The sequence below is a fragment of the Hipposideros armiger genome, unplaced genomic scaffold, assembly GCF_001890085.2.
Source record: "Hipposideros armiger isolate ML-2016 unplaced genomic scaffold, ASM189008v1 scaffold_515, whole genome shotgun sequence".
Taxonomy (NCBI): domain Eukaryota; kingdom Metazoa; phylum Chordata; class Mammalia; order Chiroptera; family Hipposideridae; genus Hipposideros; species Hipposideros armiger.
Genome location: NW_017731865.1, coordinates 1339794 through 1358920, shown reverse-complemented (window position 1 = coordinate 1358920; position 19127 = coordinate 1339794). Strand labels below are relative to the sequence as shown.

Here is a 19127-nt window from a genome sequence, read left to right as displayed (position 1 = left end):
GGCAGTGTCACTGGCCCTCATATGTGGGATCCGAACCGGGGCCCTCTGGCGTCCCAAGCCAGCTCTTAACCAACGCGCCACTCGGCCGGTCCTAAGCATATGTGTTTTATGGAATGCATTTTCACTTCATTCATAATCTAGTTTTATATTTCACTTTTGTTTTGTTTTGCTTCATTCTTCATTTTGATTTTTTACATTTATGCTAACTTACTGCATTTTTATATATTATTGTGTTATATATCCTCGTTAGAATAAGCAGGGTACTAATACATAAATTTATATACAGAGAGAGATGGGGATTGGGGATTTGGGGAGAGAGAGAGAGAGATTGAGAGAGAGAGACTAACTTACCACTTAGTATGGAGTTTGAACCACTGTGGGTACTGAATCAATCATATTCTCTTAAACTAGACCTACCCTCTCTTTTTCCAAGTCGTCTCTCATTTGCTGATGTTCATGTTCAGTCAGTTCTTGGTCTCCATCTTGGTCATACTTTGTGAATATTGCCTCAATTTCTGCATCAGTATGGCCCTTCCTGAAATTATTGAGAAGTTATAGATGAACTCATTCACATACATGGTCCAACCCAAACAGACAACAAAATGCAAGAGGAAAGGACAAATTGCTAAATTAGCAACAGTCCTGCTGTTACAATATGTTCCAGAAAGATACCCACCTCTAAAAAAAAAAAAGTGTCTCTATGAGTACTTGGCTCAGAAATACCCTTATCACCACAATTTATCTTTACATAAGCAAAGTCCCAGGTCCACAGCAAGTGTAATTCTTACCCTTTGAGATCTTGTCGAAGTTCATCAAAGTTTAACTTCCCTCCCCCTTGCCGCAGACTCTCTGAAATGTCATCCACAGTACTTTTTTTTAGTTTTAGCTTGACCAAGGCTTTATGGTAGCCCTGTTGAAAAGAAGACACCTGGTTTAGTGTATTCTCCTTTTGCATTTGCTTTACCTTCCATTTACAGTTCTAACTACTGTAAACTCAATAACCAAAAGAGTGCGTGACATAAGTTGGCCACTCATCAAGTATGTGTTGAATGAATGAATAACAAATGTACCCCAAGTTTTCCATAAAACTCATGTGGAAAAGTTATATGAAAAGGGTCAAAGTCTTTCAGTAAATCAAGAACTAAGAGCCTTTTGCTCATATGTCAATTCAAGTTTAGGTTATAGAAATGAAAATCACTACATGTTTCATAGCTCTCTGCCTCAGAATATGTATGAATGTGGAACAGTTTTTAAGAATACCAAGAAACCTGAGTCATAGATTGTTTATTTTCTATATTATCTCATAGTAATTTCCTTATATATGTTAAGCATGTAAAAAAAATTCAGTAAAATGTGAATGTGGATTTTTCATTAAGAAATTGTAGGCAGAATTTGCTCTGCACTGTAGTACAGGACTGTAAAAATGACCATGCAAGCTCAAACTGTACAAAGTGATGTTAATAATCAACAGGAAAAATTATGATTGTTCTATGACCTTTAAAACTGTTTGCTAAACATTAAAAATTCCCTTAGCATTGGTTATAAAGTCTTAGCGCAATAAAACAAATAGTAAAATAAATATTTAGTACTTTCAAATTTAAAACATTAGAAACATTGAAAAAATTTTTTTCTTTGTAAAAAACTTTTCCTAAGTTTTATCCTAAACTTATCCTAAGACCTTCTAAATCACAATCTCATGCAACCCCCTCTACCAATTAGACCTAAATGCTGGGATTTCAATGACACCTCCCAAAAGGGTCACCTTTCTGACTGGAAGATTCTTTTGAGACAATACGTGCAATTTTTAAGAGACTTTGGGGGTGTGTGGTAGCTTCATAGACTATGATGGTGAATATTCCCCCAAACCAAACATGTGAGTGGATACTCCCCAAAATCACTTTTACTAACTATTTGGGCAGCCTGGCCAGTGGGGATCAAGATAAGGGTTGAGTGCTTCAAAGTCAGAGATGTTATAAATAAAACAAACAGAAATTTTACTTTCCAAACAGCAAAGAGTCAACCACCCTGAATATCTCACATTGCATATCTTACAAGAAAAGTACGAGTTACACTGCAACTTATTTCTATAACAGCATTCTGGGATCCAAAAATATTGAATCACAGATGCTTAGAAGCATCTATATTGCTCACTTTGAGCAGTTCATATTAAGTTATTGAAAGGAGAAGGCACTAGAATTGTCTTCCTGTTTCCTATCCAAATAAAACAAGTTCCTTTCGCTATACGTAAAGTCTTTTAAAAGTGTTAAAGGCATGAACTTGTAGCCAGGTAGACCTGGGTCCAAGTCCTGGCCCAAACATGTGCTATGGACCAGCCCAACTGCTATAGGACCTTGGACAGGACACGCTTACACCTTCATGCCTCAGTTATAATACATCATACCTACAGTGTGTATAACAGCAATCAATTGACATAACAGTCATCAGAAATAAATGAGATAATACATTCGAAAAGTATTTAGTGTTGTGTTATGGGGATTCATAATGAGACACCCCAGATATACCTTTGTGGTATGCAGGTTGATTTGAGCTAAAGGCACCTTTAGCCACAGGTTCAAGAAAAACTCCGCCCTCCCCTTAATTACCTAGAATAATTTGAATTAGGGTCCTTGCCCACAAATAAGAGATTATCAGAGATAACCTCTTTTGACCTATCTATACGGCAGGACAAACTTCTATTTACTAGGCATCTGTTCTTATCATCTTGCAATGACCTTTTCAAGCCCTAAAGGCACTTTACCTTATTCTTAGCTCAGCATGTCTTATATCCTCGTGTTCCCTTTCTATCTCCAAACCTCTCGTGCATGTGGGATCTCTGACTCTCCAATGTATGTGGGGTTCCCATACATATACGTATATGTATTAAATTTGGTTGTTTTCTCTTGCCATTCTGTCTCATGCCTATGATTATTAAACCAGCCAGAAGAACCTTGAGGGTAGAGGGAAGTTTGTTCCTTCCCCACAGTTGGTACCACGAGCAGGATAAACCTACTGGCTAGAACCCCGCGCTTCCCCACGAGGCTGCTGCAGATGAGACGATCCTGGGGCATCTGACACGTGCTGGCAGAGGGTAAGGGTGCTTACCCAGGCAGCACACTCCCAGATCTCTGTCAGCAGGATCTGGTGGAAGCGGAGGTGGTGAGAGTCTTTTTCTCTCTTCTAAATTTAGATTGGCAGGAGAAAATATTTGTGAAACTAGTTTCTTGGACTAGTGACTCTCTTTTTACTTGGTATGAGTATTCATGGGTTTCGTTTTTCTCTGTCTCTGTCTGGTTTCTCTCCTTTCATCGTGTTGTATGTCCTGAGAGCTGGGCCTTGTGACTAGTGAGACTATTTTCTCTCTGGCCTCCACCATCCAGAGGGTGCACTTGCCAGGGTGCACCTTGCACCTTGCTCTCTATCCGGCCATGACAAGTTCTCTATGGAATTTTCTGTCTACTCGGTTCCTCCTAGAGATGGTCTATTATCTCCACCAGTTGGAGGATGCTTATGCAAATGGCGGGCCGCCAAATAGGTTGTGGATCCAAGCTTAGGGAATCTTAAACCTTACTCTGTTCAAATGGGGAAAGCAAGTGATTCCCTGTGTTTTGGAACAGCTGTTTAAAGACAGCACTCTCCCCTCCCTCCATGTTTCTTGGGCTAACTCTGGGGATAGTCTTCCTTGTGAGGGCTACATCGTTTTGCACTCTCCTCTTACATCCATAGTACTGGTTTGAGTCGCTATAGATCCTACTGTCAAGGCCAGATGATGCATCCTTTTAATTGGAAAAAGTTCTAAATTGAAAAAAAAAAATTTTTTTCTTAGAGAGCTCTCATATTGTCATAACAGTTAGTCATTAAGATTCCAATAATAAGATGGAAGGACAGAAATTAAAACAAAAATCGAAGTCTACTCAGACCTCTTTCTATTTACCTTTAGATATTTACAGATATTGTAAAAAACAACAACAACAACAAAATCAGGGCATTGGAAGTACAACTGTCCTGTACTTAAAAAGAAAAATGAAAGAAAAAGGGTGGCAAAATCTTACTTAAAGACAATCTAAAATTTGATGTCCTAAGAACTCGGCTTGGTAACTGTCAGGTTGGAAGCTCCAAAATATGACCAGACAGAAACGTTGGCTAAACTCCATTTATGGGTAGGGTCCTATCAGACTGCTACCAGCACTCAAGGAAATGATAATCTAAAATTCCAATGGCTATTGTGACGAATGTGCCAATTAGAAAGAAAAAAAAATGGAATAAATAAAACAGACATTCATGGGGTTAAAACAAAGGTTTTAGTACAGCACTAGCAAAGGCTGAATGGGCCAAATTGACCTGCTATTGGTACCCCCAAATAAGTCTGCTCTATTTATCCCCGTGTGGAGAAATTTAAAAGACTGTAAGGAAGTGAATACAATGAGAAACCTGGCCAGCAATCAATCACTTGGGGGCAATAGTCAAGCTGGTTAAATCAAGTTAAAGATTGATAACAGGCCCAGCATCACCTGGTGTATCTTGCTGGGGACCCAAAGCCTTTTTACTCAAGAGTAGGTAAACTGGTCAGGAGATACAAAAAAGAAATTTCCAGGACTCTGTGATATAAGAGCCATGAACAGTAGTACCAAAATCCATTGGTGAAGCCCTGACTCGGGCTACAATTAGATTAAAAGAATATGGAAATGTGAAGATTGATAAGATTATGAAAATTGATATGTTTGAATAGGCTTTATGTTTAAAAAAGTTATGTAAACCTTAATTGATTGCATTTCTTTTACCTGATTGTAAGTGGAAATAGACATTGTGTCTCACTGGGAGCTGGTACATGAAGGCGGTCAGTTCTTTCTTTTGGCTATCAGAGGAAAAGATCTAGAAAGTAGTAACCTTTTTTGTGCCCTCTTGGGTCCATGGAATTGCTTAATAATGCCAGAAATATTTACTGTTTGTCCCAGCTGAAACCTGGCAAGATATTTGAAAGGATTTAATAACTTTTTGATGAGAAATTTGGGCAAATTGGAAACTAATGTCAGAGCTTGACAGGAAATTTTTTTTCTTTTGAGCCCCCTTCCTAAGATAAAATAAGACTATATACCCAGGGGAAAGAAGCAAATTAGAGATTATGTAGTTAGACAAGTAGGTCAATTTATGGTGCCACTTAAGTTACAGCCCAGATTTTGAGAACAATTGTTTTAATCTTACAAATTTTTGTGAAACTGGAAGTGTAGCTCTAGAAGCAGTTCAAAGCCCAGCTATCTTTATTATCCACAATTCTTAAGACTAAAGAAAAAAAAAAAGGACACAAGGGTGTTTTGGAAAGCACAAACTGCTTCTTTGGCTCCAAAGCTCCCTTGCGAAGGACAAATACAAATCTTAAGTGCTTTCTCCACAAATATTAGTAAGAAAAAGCTTTAGCCATCTATACAGGTAACCTTAATTTATTCCTCCAGAAACAGAGTTTGGATCCAGCTGTTCTTTTACATTATCTTATACGTACTACGGCAGTAATTTTTAAATGAAGGCTAGGAGATTTCTGTTCATGTCTGTCTGTATGTTATGTGTCTTGTGCTTTTTTATTATTAATTTCAGGTGTAAAAAGCAACATAATGATTAGACATTTATACACCTCACAAAGTGATAACCCCAACAAGTCTACTACCCATCTGGTACTGTGCATAGCTATTACAATACCACTGTCTATATTCCCCATGCTGTACTTTATATCCTGTGGGGGGATATATATATATATATATATATATATATATATATATATATATACATACATATGCACACACACACATATTTTCATTATAGTTGACATTCAATATTATTCTATATTAAGTTTCAGGTATACAGTAGAGGTTAGGCATTTATGTAATTTATGCAGTGATCCCCCCAATAAGTCTAGTATTTTCTACCTCCGGATGGTTGTTAATTTATAAAAAAGAAGCTCTATTAAATTGGCTTAAACAAATAAGCACTTATATGAGAATTCTCAAAAATATAACAGAAACTAATCCCAAAACTTTTGGGAATCACATGATCTGGAAAAATATTTGACATTAAAGCTGGTTTGAGTTTGGTTTGGTTAAATAGGCATATCTTTAGAATAATCAGCATTAAATAATACTTTTACTCTACCTGGGTTTATTAGTCAAACAAGTTCTCTGTTGCAAAATTTGTCAGCAAGAAAAGTAACTTGGTATGATGAAATTTTCATAAACAATCTATAAACTATTGTTAGGAGCAAGTAAATTAAATAAATGCAAGTAGGATAAAAGGTTTCTTTTTTGGTGAACTCTTTAGCAATATTTACATTGTTAAAAAGGGTTTCCTAAATCTCTCTTATATTTCCTAAATCTCTAATGTCTTGCTAGCTAAATTAAATGATGTATATTCATAGAATGTCCAAATAAAATAATGAAACATTAATTACTGAACATATATTTATCAACTTCTTGCTTATTATAGAGAAACTAAAGATATTTGCATCTATTAGTAAACATGTCTTATGCCACATTAAAAATTTTTGTGCTGTGAGGAAATACATATATACCTAGAAACTCATATGTGTTCATAAATATATCAATCTAAGTAAAATACTGGTGTAACAGACAGTTCACAATTGCTTACTTCTTAGTTTTCACTAGGCAGAGCAAATGTCTACTTACTAAAGGTCTGCTGCTTTTATCATCCTGCAATGACCTCATGAAGTCCCCCAAGGCACTTTACCTCTTCCCTAGCTCAGGATGTCTTATATACCAAGTTCTCTGTCTCTGAACCTCTCATGCATGTGGGGTCTCTGACTCTCTCATGTATGTGGGGTTCCCATACATATGTATGTATTAAATTTGGTTATTTTCTCTTGCTAATCTGTCTCATGTCTATTTGATTATTAGACCAGCCAGAAGAACCTTGGGGAAAGTTTGTTCCTACCCCACAGTGTTCGTTATAAGGATGCAAAAGTATTAGCTATTATTATTATTGCTATTGTTATTAGCACATGATAGTGATTTTCACTAGTGAAAAGGATCCCAGTTTGTCTAATGATTTGTGAGCCCTGAGGCCAAGACAGTACCATATGATGCTGGTCCCAACATACTCACAGCTTAAATTTGCACTGGGACCAAGCCCATGACTTAGTATAAAACCTGAAATATGTGATGGTCTAGCCTGAACTCAAGAATGTGGTTAATGGATAGTTAAACCTTCCTGAGGTTAACTCAGAAATTACTGGATCCATGATCTCCTTGGCAATAGAAGCAGTGCAGCTCTTTTCCCTTAGGGGGAAAAACAAACAACAAAACAAAAAACTTATCCAGAGTATTTTGAACACTTACGGTATGGAATGGGCATCTTTTCTATGTCTTGGTGAGTTATCATAATCCTTTCTTAATATGGGCCAGCTCCCAAGATTTTATTCTTTGTACTTTTCGTGCTGTGAAATATTGCCAAGAATTCCTTAAATGTGAAGTTTTTTTTTGACAGTGTCACTTCCTCTGTGACATCTTCATCCATTCTGTCACAATTGGTTGTCTCATTTATACGGATAAATTTGCCTTCACTATTCTTTTAGCTGTATATCTAGATCTCTCGAATAGTGGCAGTGACATTCCCATTGCCAGCTACTTATTTCTTCTGTAAATCCAATACGTTTGTTTTGATTTTTCACTTCCAGTATTGTAATTCTTTTTTTTTTTTGCTATACTTTCATCTTTGCTGGCCCACTCTTTCTTCCAATATTCATTTTTGTAAAAATGTCACATGGTTTATCACTGGGATATAAGGAGGCAGCACAATTACATGTTTTGTGAGTGAACTGAATAGCAGATCCTCTGTGACAATCCAAGACTTTGCAAGAGACATTATTGGTCACTGATTATGATGCACATCTGTTACTTATGTAATGATCTGTAATGAAGTGTGCACTTCATTTTATTACTCAGTAAATATACTGTGAAAACTGAAAGTGGTTTGTACTTTATGTTATTACTCACAGTCAATGCACTGTGAAACTGAAATCTGAATTGTATTGAGAGGCTGGTATTACTTAACTGAAATTTGTGCCTATCAGAACGAAAGTGCAAAGTGCAGACTGCTTGCATACACCCTGAAGATTTGCTAAAATGTAATCAACTGTTATGCAAAATTCAGGATAATGCAAATCTGAGCTCCCATCCAAAGGACTTTGTTTTAAGAAGTGCAAGTTCTCTGTTACAACAGGATTCACAGACAACATAGTCCTTTGGGTTGAACTAATAGAAAAGGAGCCACTGTATCTTAGGAAAATGACGCTAGGAAACAAGCTGTTTGCTTTAGATGTAGATATTTGTTGTGGCTTAAATTTTGTATTTTAAACCAAGTAAAGATGTCACATTGAGAAGAACAAAAGTGCCCAACTTCCCCGTCCTGCCCTTCAATTTAACAATTTAACATAAACATATCCTGAGAAGGTGCCTAAGTGAAAGTTCTCAGGCCCTTCGGCTGTGGCCCTACTCCTCGGACCTTTTCCTTTGACTCATTTAAAACTTCCCTGGAAGGTGAAGGATAAAGGATGAACTACAAAGTATTTGCCTCAGGAACTTTTCTTTTTTCTTAAACTGTAATTGAGATAGAAAAAGTGCAAATGTTTTTATGATCTTCCCTTCCAGTTTATTCTGAACTTTGGATGTGGAAATGATAGCCAGCTAGAAAAGGTGTCAAAATAAATAAACAAAGGGGATGAAACCAGAAGCTCAGAAACCAGCAGCTCAGCTCCAAGAGTCCAGAGTTTATTGAGAATTGAATCCAGACCATTAAAGGAGTCCCAGAATTTAAGTCTCAATTAGTTGTAGATCCATCTCTCTAAGAAGACTTAAATTACTCCTATAATAGAGCAATCTACTCTTTATTTTAAACAATGACAATCGATTAATGCTGATTTGGAAATCTGGCTGAAACAATGCTCTTTCTATGTCCAAAACAATTCTGAGAATTAGGGCTTATCATACCTTTCTGATAAGATCTGAGAGTTCCATTTCAGCTTTCTGCTGGGCCAAATCAGATTTAACTTCAGAGTAAGTATCATTGATGATGGCCAAAAACATATTCTGTTTGTAAATCAAAGGAAAGTTGAGGTTAAAGAAGAAACCTAAATATATTTTGTAAACATCAATCTAATCTAATCTTTGACACACTACATTTTGTTCCTTTTTTTTTTTTTACAATTTGATGTCTCAAGAAGTCATAAATTAAGAGTTTTGTTACCATGTTGTTTGGGAAAATTATTTTTTCAATGAAGTCATGCCAAAGGAAAATGCAACATAGTTTCTTACTTACAAAACCATATATTGTAATATATTTTTCAAAAGGAGACAATAATGAAATACAACAAAATATTAATGTATTTAACTATGAATGGATTATTTTATATTTGCTTATCTAGTTCTCTACATTTTTCATTTGACATAAATTATTTGGAGTGTAGAACTCTAAACAGCTCTTCAAATTTCAACAGACAAATGGAATTCTATGCTTATTCCAAATATTGTTATATAATATTTGAGGTTTACAGAACAAATTTTTAAGAGTTAAAATGATCTCTGCAAATAGGGATATGGTAGGCTGAGCAGGAAGATAGTCAAGAAAAGCTTAGTCAACAAGACACAGACTTTGGAGTCAGGCAAACTTGGGTTTAAGTCTTGACACTGCCACAACTATATTGTTTAAATTTTCTAATCTTCATCTAAAAATGTATTTGTTTTTGCATTTATAAAATGGATGAAATAATAGTATCTCCTCCACCCCCATACACACACACACACAGATCTGTTGTAAGAATGAATGAGATAATCTATCTAAAGTGCTTAAAGACAGGGCCTAATGTATGGTAAATGCTACATAATTTATAGCCATTATTATTCAGTAATGGTTAGTTCATTTTCCTGACTTTCTCCTTCCCCAATATAATGGTTTATATTTCCAACATCTGTTTCTGACAGATTTTCTGAAAGCATTGCACCCAGTTGATCAGATCCTTCTTTAACATGCTCTTCCTTTGGCTTTCCTTTTTAGCTATGATTTGTAAATATAGAGTTATGTATCTGATTATATCTGTTTTCCTTACAAGTTTATAGAATCTTTATGAGGGCAGGGTATTTTCCTTACCACTGCATTCCCAGTATCTAGCACATTGCCTGGAATACAATGACTCAGTAAATGTTTATTGAATGATTGATGACTGAACAAATGAGATCTCTATTATTTTAATGGGCTACTGAATTGCTATGACTTAAGGAGAAATATTTAAGATTCTGCAGCAGAAATGAGAATATAGAATAAACAATTCCTGGCTTAATGCTCAATCCCAAGGGCAGACAGCTACAGTCACAGTAACGTCTCCCACCTTCTCCTGTCCAACCTACGCTTCTGTTTTATTTTTGCTCCCAAATGGCTGTTACCTAAGGCCTGCAGATATCTTAGTTGAAATGGATTAAAGTGTGCATCCTCTGCAGAGATTTTAAAAAGCAGAAAGTGGTTGAGAAAGGCTCTTGAAGGTATGGGGAGAGGAAGTTTACTTTCCTTCTCTGTTAAGGGCAGGATGGACATCTGCAATCAGCGTCTTTCCCTGTTGATGCTGGGGCTTTTGCTTCCTGCCTCAGCTGGGCCCCCTCACACCACTGTGGCTTCTTATTAAGTAGGTGCAATTAATTAACACTTGGCAGTCATCTCAGAAGGGTGGTGAAGAACCCTGCACTTCGCTCTCATTTCCGTAAAAGAAAGGTTTGAATTGACAGTAGCCTCCCCTTTCTCTCTGGGGGGTGCAGGGACAGCAATTCCTTTTTGTGCAAGTAGTACAAAAAATTATTTGAGCATAAAGACAAAAACTAAGAGCTTCTTTTCATGTTCTAGTGATTGATCTGGTGCAATGACTGAATAATTTAGAAGGTGCTGCTTACTAGAGGACACCATTCAAACAAGTCCACATTTCAGCATTTCCAGTTGCCACAATCATGTCCCTCACTTGGCTGACTGACAGACATATAAAATTCAGGTGGCCTGAAGTCAACCAAAGGGCTGCTGCAGAACTCTCAATTCCTGGTTTTGTTTTCTGAGTAGAGGTTCAGGGGTTCAGACGCTACACAATCCAAAGTACTCCCAATGTCAGAGAGTGACAAAGGCTTACTTCTTCCTCTATTTTTTATTGTCTTTAATATATGATAGGAAGAAGAAACTTAAGAGGCTTAAGTTTAAAAGTAATCATGATACATGGGAACAGCAAGATATAGATGACTTGCAAGATATTCCTGACTCTTTTAGTCCTATTAAAGTACATTTAATTTTCACTCAGTAAATACTATATATTTAACAATGAAATACCTGGACCAACTCTGGAGATATACTAAAATACTGACTCTTATACAAAGAATCTTTATAAAGTCTATTGAAAATGGAAATAGTTTTATTGTTTTCTTAAGATGATGGTTGATATAATGAAATAAGTATTAGTGTTTACATGAAAAAATACCCACTGCTTAGGTTAAGCTTACTTAATTTAATTCTTTCTTAGTAGAGCGGACAATGTATAAATGTTAAGATGAAGAAAAAAATGCCTTTAAAAAACTTAAGGCCAGGGGTTGGNCTCGTAATATTCAAGGATCCTCATTCCTTTCCCCAAATGCCCTTATCCCAATAACCCATCATTTTTTGCCCCTCCTCGCTATCAGCTCTGATCCTTGGCACTCTCAGCTAGCCAACTGCAGACAGCAGTTTTCTGGTCTATCTCCAGACTAGGATGTACATGTAAGTACACAGAATGGGAGGGCTGCGTGCCCCTGGTACACACCTGACCACACAGAAAAGGTTAACGTTGGCATTGTACACTGAAAAGTCAATAAAAATGGCCCTGGTGCCTCGGTCCAGCCAGACATTCTTCTTGAGGCCAGCAATCTGAGCAGCCGTTGCCTCTCTTGTTCTTGACAAATCCAGGTAATAGCCAGCTCCGCTATAAGTGGCAATCATTCCCCAGTGGCTACTTCCATTCAAGTCTTTCTCGCTTGTGTAGATCCAACTGGTTAAAACACAAGATGAAAACAAAACAAATAGATAAAAATCAGTGCAAGGCTTGTGGCAATTACAAAGCCAGTTCTTGGTGAGAGAGTGTGTAATAAATATGTCTTATCAAGCTGGGTCATGTGCTTGACATGGTGCTTCGTAAGTGTTTTCTTATTTAATTCTCATAGAGTTGTTATCCCCATTTTAGGAATGAGGGCCCTGAGGCTTAGTGGGGTCAATTTAGTCTCCAAGCTTTTGCGGGTAGAGTCAGGAACCTAGATCAGCAGTGTCTCCAGAGCCCGTGCTATTAGCCCTTAGTTTATATGGCTGCCTTCCCTGGGTAACTGTACTCAAGGCCTAGATCACACTAGGTCCCCAAAGGAAACTGCAGCCAAATGAAGGACAAGTTCATCGAGTGCTACTTTTGGCAACTGAGCTAAATACAATTCCACACAGCATGTAATCCACAAATATTTACATAGGTTCACTTAAGAACCAGATGCTCCTTTGGCATTAATGGGGATATAAAGATGAACCAGGATCCTTTCCCTCCCAGATTTGTAATAAGTAGGGGAAGAAAAGTTGTAATTAAATGATTAAAATACAAGGTAGATGATAAGAACCAAAAGAGAAGTATAGAGAAATTGCTCAAGCAGATCAGAGGAAAGCTCTACTTGCCTGGAGGTCCAGAGCTGGGAAAGGTGGATCCGAGAAGGCTGTGGGAAGAAACTGTAGTGGACCTGGGCTGTGAAAGGTACGTAGCCTTCGGACTTGCACAGGTGGGTGGGAAAGGCATCGCCGAGCTGGGGCCAGGCAGGGCCAGAGAAGGAAAAAGCTCTCAGCTAGTCGTTTGGTTTGGCTTCCATATGATGAAAAACAGAAGGTCGGAAGGTAGACTGTGGTCAGACTGTGAAGGGCAAGTGTGGAATCACGGAAGGAAAGGGTTCTGACAGGCCCAGAACAGCGTTACTCTGGAGGTACCGTGTTTCCTCGAAAATAAGGCCTAGCCAGAGGAGAAGCGCTAGCGTGATTCCTCCAGGATACGGAACGGAGGGCATGCGCCCCTCGCATGAGGGCTTTATGACTTGTTTCAGGGAGAAGGGTGCCTTTTCCACCAAGTCCTTCAGCTTAAAATATTCGGTATGCCAAAGTGCCATATTTTGGCACCTAAAATCATGCGAGGGCTTATTTTCCGGCTGCATCTTATTTTCGGGGAAACAGAATAGTGGGAAAAACTGGAGTGGTGAGGGACAGAGGGCTCATGAGCAGAAAAAAGTTAACATAGCAGGTCTGAGATGACCTTTCCTTAGGAAGGTGTGCTTGCAAAGTTGGACCTTGGCTGGCTTCTGGAACTGATAATCAGCTACCTACACTGATATAAACAATTTCCCAACTGGCAAGAGTGGCTCGCTGTGCCTAAGCTGTCTGTACAGACAAGGTGGCTAATGCTGAAGACTTGCTTTCCTTCTGGGAGTCTGGGATTTTGTATGTGCCAGGCAGAGGGTGCCTATAGGAGCAGCATCCAGTAAATACCTTGGGCACTGAGTCTCTAATGAGCTTCTCTGACAGACAACATTTCACACATGTTGTTACAAATTGTTACTGGAGGAATTAAGCAAGTCCAGTGTGAGGTCACTGGGAAAGGACTTCCAGAAGCTTGCACTGTGTTTTTCTGGCCTTTGACCCATGTGCCTGCACCTTTTGCTGCTTTTGCTTTATATTCTTTCACTGCAATAAACCTCAGCCATGAATATGAGTATATGTTGAGTGCTGTGAATCCTTCTAGTGAATCACTGAACCTGGGAGTGGCCCCGGGAACCCTGACACAGCTCGGTTGGCAGTCCCTGCAATAACCAAGAGCTGATGAAGCCTGAACGATAGCAGAGATGGTGGGAAGAAGGAAGGACCGAGAGAGTGCAGCAGCCACTGCAGTGATTGTCAACAGAACTTGGCAACTGATTTGGAAGTTGGTGGCAAGGGAGAAGAGACATCCCAAAAATGACTCTGGAGTCTCTTTTGGGGTAATATGAAGAGGGTGGTGCCATCAACAGGAGGGAAGAACAGATCCAATAAGAAAGGGATGAGCTCAGTTTGGGGCACACTGAGTTACAGGAGCTGGTGGGACANGTTGGTTAAGAGCTCGCTCAAGAGTTTGAGCTCTGAGCAACAGCGGTTCGAGTCCAGCCCGAGCTGAGCAGCCGCTGAGGTGCCAACAGGTAGCAGGATGGCTCAGCTAAAACAAAACAAAACAAAACAAACAAACAAACAAAAAAAGCAACAAAAAAAACCTTAAGGCCAAATATTAAAAAAAATGTTAATTTGTACCAAATCAAGAGAATAAAAACAATTTTTGAAAATAATTTTTCAAGCAATTTCCATTCATTGTTAGATTTACTTTTAAATTTAAAATATAAACATTATTTGCAGGCAGTCTCTAGATGTGCTAAGTGAAATATGAGTAAGTGAAAACAAAACATCTTAACCCTGACAAGCAGTAATTCACTCAAGCATAACTCTTGACATGCTGGATCTGGTTTGCTTTGTCAGTTCCTCTTTTTTAAACAGAAAAGAAGAAAGTGAGAAATGCAAAGTCATGCTAGAAAGTGACCATGGAAGTGCTGATGTTTGTATTAAAAAAGCATGTAAGCATATTCTATTTTTTAGGCAAAGCATTATTTTAGGCAACTATAAGTTTGCACTTGATCTATTTTTTTTTTTTTGCATTGAAGAGACATACATATTTACATACATATGGATAAATGAAAGTCCATGGAAAAAATATTTGGTGAAGACTTAAAAATGTAAATCAATGAGAAATAAAATAAAATATGATTTCTAATATCTACATTTTTCTACTTCCTGGGTCTTCTTCTAAAATGATAGGGAACAGAGTGTAGAGAAAAGAAAAGATGGTGATTTGTGAAATTTAAATCACCTCACTCTAAATAAAAGAGTACATACCAAAAGAATGAAGAACATAAAGAACACAAACGTAGTGAAATAAATTGGTCCCAAAACTCGATTAGCTTCCTCAATCTCTGCGAAGTTGATATCACCCAAAATGATACGGAATTGAGTGAAGCTATAAAAACAAAACAAAACACAACACCACAATACAAAAACAAAGAATGTCCAACATTGATGAAACATTTTTTAAAAGATGATTTCACACTTTCAGATGTTTTTTTCAATGTAGATAGCTGCCAAATAATAGAAAATTGTCAATCGCTTTGTAACACTTTCTACTTCTATGAGCAAGTGAAGCCTTCTGGAATAAAAATAATATGCTTTCATGCTTAAATATGTTATTTCCATTTGGTTGAGAATAAAATATAGTAATTATTATTGGATAACTTATAAAGCAATAGGCTATAAGGATTTAATATATAATACAGGTAAAATATGGTAACTCTAAGCCTTTACAATGGTCACCCTGGGTCTGAATTTAAAATCTCTTTTTAAAAAAAAAGATTTTTGAAGGACAGACAAAACTGTATGTTTCAAAGATCCAATATTCTCACATGCGCTCACAGTAAAGAGTTGCTGCGTGTTGCCAATGCTGGGTCTTAATTCGTAAACTCATGTTCATTCCTGATTTTATCAAACAACAACATTAATTAGAGAACCCCATGCACAAAGTCCTATTAGCTTCCATTATCATGACCACCTCTTTTCATAACTAACTCCTTTCTAAATGGCATGGAAATCTGATACTGGCTACTTTTCCTGTTTTTAATATCATATTTGAGAGCTTTGGAAAAAAATACTGAAAATTCCTGTACTGGTTTGAGTTTCTCCGAGAATATTAGAAATACTTTTATATTCCTTAGAAAATAATTTGAAATTTAAAATATATGGCAACAATAGTGAATAGGAAGAAAAATATAGGCAAATGATCTCTTAAACGCTACCACTTGCATTTGGTGCTAAGAAGATCTTGATCTTTGGAGCAGTGTTGGTTTACTACGGCTGATCTACTATGTCTTATTACTTTAGGGCTGTTATCTTAAGCATCAGCATTCCACAATGTATGGTCATCTTTGCACCGGTCAGTTAATCTTCTGGAGAAGAATTCTCAATTTTAAACAACCACTTTTAAACACTTGGTGGTTACATGGCAACCGTGAAGATTTCTTTATTATTGAAAAGGCAGTGGCATCTTTAATTAAATTTTTCTTCTAATTTCATATATACTTACATACACTCTTGGAAAGTACTGAAGTCATCAACCTGAGTGCCAAAGACAAGGTATGCCAACTGAGCATATGCCAAGAAAATAATGAAGAACATAATTGCAAAGCCGAAGAGGTCTTTGGCACACCGAGACATGGTTGTGGAGAGCTGACTCATAGTCCTGTTAAAGTTGATGAATTTGAAGAGCTGTAAAAAAGAAGGAAGATATCAACAGATGAATGGGTAAATAAAATGTGGTATATACATACAACGGAATATTATTCAGCCTTACAAAGGAATGAAGTCTTGATACATGCTACCACATGGATGAACCCTGAAAACATTGTACTAAGTGAAATAAGACAAATATTGTATGATTCCACTTATATAAGTTACCTAAGATAGGGAAATTCAGAGAGACAGAAAGAAGGTTACCATGGGCTGGGGGAAGGGGGAATGGAGAGTTAGTGTTTAATAGAAACAGAGTTTCAGTTGGGATGATGAGAAAGTTCTAGAAATGCATAGTGACGATGGTTGCAAGACACTGTGAATGTACTTAATGCCACTGAATTGTATTTAAAAATGGTTAAAATGGTAAATTTTATGTATATTTTAGAAACATACAAAAAGAGGAGAAAAATTACTTACTTTTTTTAAAATCTAGAAACTTGTTTTCACATTCAAAAAGTATTTGTTGAGTGCCTGCCATGTGCAGGCACGTTTTTGGAGTTGGGAATATACAAGAGCAGTGAACAGAACAAAGCTCCTGCCCTCATGCTGCTTACATTTACATGATGGTTAAAATACAGTGAAAACAGGGTTAATTATAATTGACTAGTGATATATTTCCCTTAAGAAAGATGAAAAGAGAAACCCCTCCACAAATGAAAGCTAGTTTAAAAAAAGAAACTAAAGGAAATACTGGTTGCATATCATTAACTTTCATTTATTGTGCATCAGCTATGTTCCAGGCACCGTGGGGGAGGTCTTATGTAGGCTGCCTGGAATCTTGGAAGTGACTGGAATATTGGTATTCTGTCTGAGTCAGCTGGGGCTCGGAGGGAGGATTTGAACCCAGCTCTGTTTGACTGCAAAGCCATATTGGGTGAGCATTTTTATAAACAAGGCACTGAAAATAGCTGCCCAGGTTGGGCAGTTCACAGCCCACAGGGCATGACGAACCTGCACAGCTCTAGCTAGAAGCCTTGGTGGAAGAACATTGGGAGATACAAAGAAGTCAAGTCATGACTGGGCCTTAAAGAACGTAATGGTTCTTTAAGTTTTGGGGGCAAAATATTCACAAGTGAAACATTAAATAAACCACCCAGCCCGAGGCACACATTGAAAGGAAACCTGTAGAGTTTAAAGACCTCTTATAAACTGTTTCTGGCCACACCAAAAATTTTTTCAGGGTTGTTGTAATCACATTACCTAATATGATTTCTATTATGAGATTTTGATTATTATTACTATTTTATGATAAAGGTTTCTTACATTAGTGATGGTTTCTTCTGAACAAGCATGGGACTGAATAGATACCATGAGAGATACAGAATGAGGTCTGATAAATCTTAGGCCTTCCAGGTGTGAATACCAATTCAGGAAAATAAATAGCCATTGGTAAGTATCTTTTGGAAGAGTGCTGTTCAATAGAACTTTCTGTGATAATGGGGATGTTCTCTATTTCCACTGTCCAATACAGTAGCTACTGGCCACATATAGACATTGTGCACTTAAAGTGTGGCTAGAGTGACTGAGAAACTGAATGTTTAATTGTATGTAATTTTAATTAATTTACATTTAAATTTAGATAGACACTTGGGGCTAGTAGCTACTATCTGGGTGGCACAATCACAGAACTTGACTGGTGACAGGCTGGCAGCTGCATCAACATTACTGAAATGTCCTGCATCTGCAGAATGAAGGCTCATTGTATGTGAAATGCCCTAACCTTTCACATATATGGAAATGCACATTATGTCTTGGGGAAAAAAAGGAAATGAGTGATTAAGGAACTACGCGGAAGAGGTGCCTGTCCCAACCTCAATTTCAGATAAAGCTTCCCTATGACCTCACCCGGCAAAGAGGCAATCCTTCTAGAGAACATGTCCAATGTTCCTTCCTCCCCACTTCCGTCCTTGCCTCCTATTCCACTTAGTTTTCCTACACCTGGTCACCCCTTATCAGGTGATACTTGGACCTGTCCCTGTGTTAGAGTAGCCTGGGGTTCCAGGCCCAGCTGACATACTGAAAAGGCCTCTTACTGCGTTTGGGAAACTAAACCCACAGACAGGCATAGGTCTTGTAGGAGTGCAGGCAGCAGGGAGCATCATGTGCAGTGAGATGAATGATCCCATGCATCCTGCTAGCTTACTTGTAGTATACGGAGCAGATTTGGCTGCATACTTGAATTTGGCCACAAAAGCAAATTCCTCTAACATTTTGTGTGATTTGTGTGAATAAAAAGAAGGGAACAGTCTTATTAAAAAATCCAGAACATGAAATTTATAGATTACCTTAATCCAGACAAAAAATACTATGACAGCAGCTATATTGTTGAACTGTATTTGCCAATACGCCAGATGCTCAAAGTTGGGGAAAGTATTTTGATCTTCCAAGAACTGCAGTAGCACATCCACATTTGATGTTCTGTATATGCTAATTCCTATAGCTACCACTGATAGCTGGAAAACAAGATTTATATATTATTACAGTGTTTTAGAAATATATAACTTATCCTAAAATGACTAGGTTTTCTTCACCATTGTTTTAATTCTATGGCTCAACATTCTACTTACCCATTGGCATTCATAAAGTTACTCACACAAATGGAAAGTGTTGAGCACTGCTGGAAAAACAAGTAAAAAATATTGCTTGCACTTCCTTAGTTAGGAATAGAAATCCAATGAGTGCCTGTGTGTGTG

The 19127-nt window shown here is 37.6% G+C and overlaps 1 protein-coding gene across 1 annotated transcript in view; it reads right to left on the bottom strand.

Annotated features, from left to right (window-relative positions):
* PKD2 (polycystin 2, transient receptor potential cation channel) overlaps positions 1-19127 on the bottom strand; it is a 70361-nt gene that overhangs the window by 7512 nt on the left and 43722 nt on the right. Inside the window, exons 6-11 of the mRNA XM_019668076.1 lie at positions 18720-18887; positions 16229-16410; positions 14992-15112; positions 8988-9086; positions 789-910; positions 418-535 (exon numbers count right to left, since the gene is read on the bottom strand). Of these exons, the coding sequence (XP_019523621.1) occupies positions 418-535; positions 789-910; positions 8988-9086; positions 14992-15112; positions 16229-16410; positions 18720-18887 (810 nt within the window). The remainder of the gene's footprint in view (positions 1-417; positions 536-788; positions 911-8987; positions 9087-14991; positions 15113-16228; positions 16411-18719; positions 18888-19127) is intronic.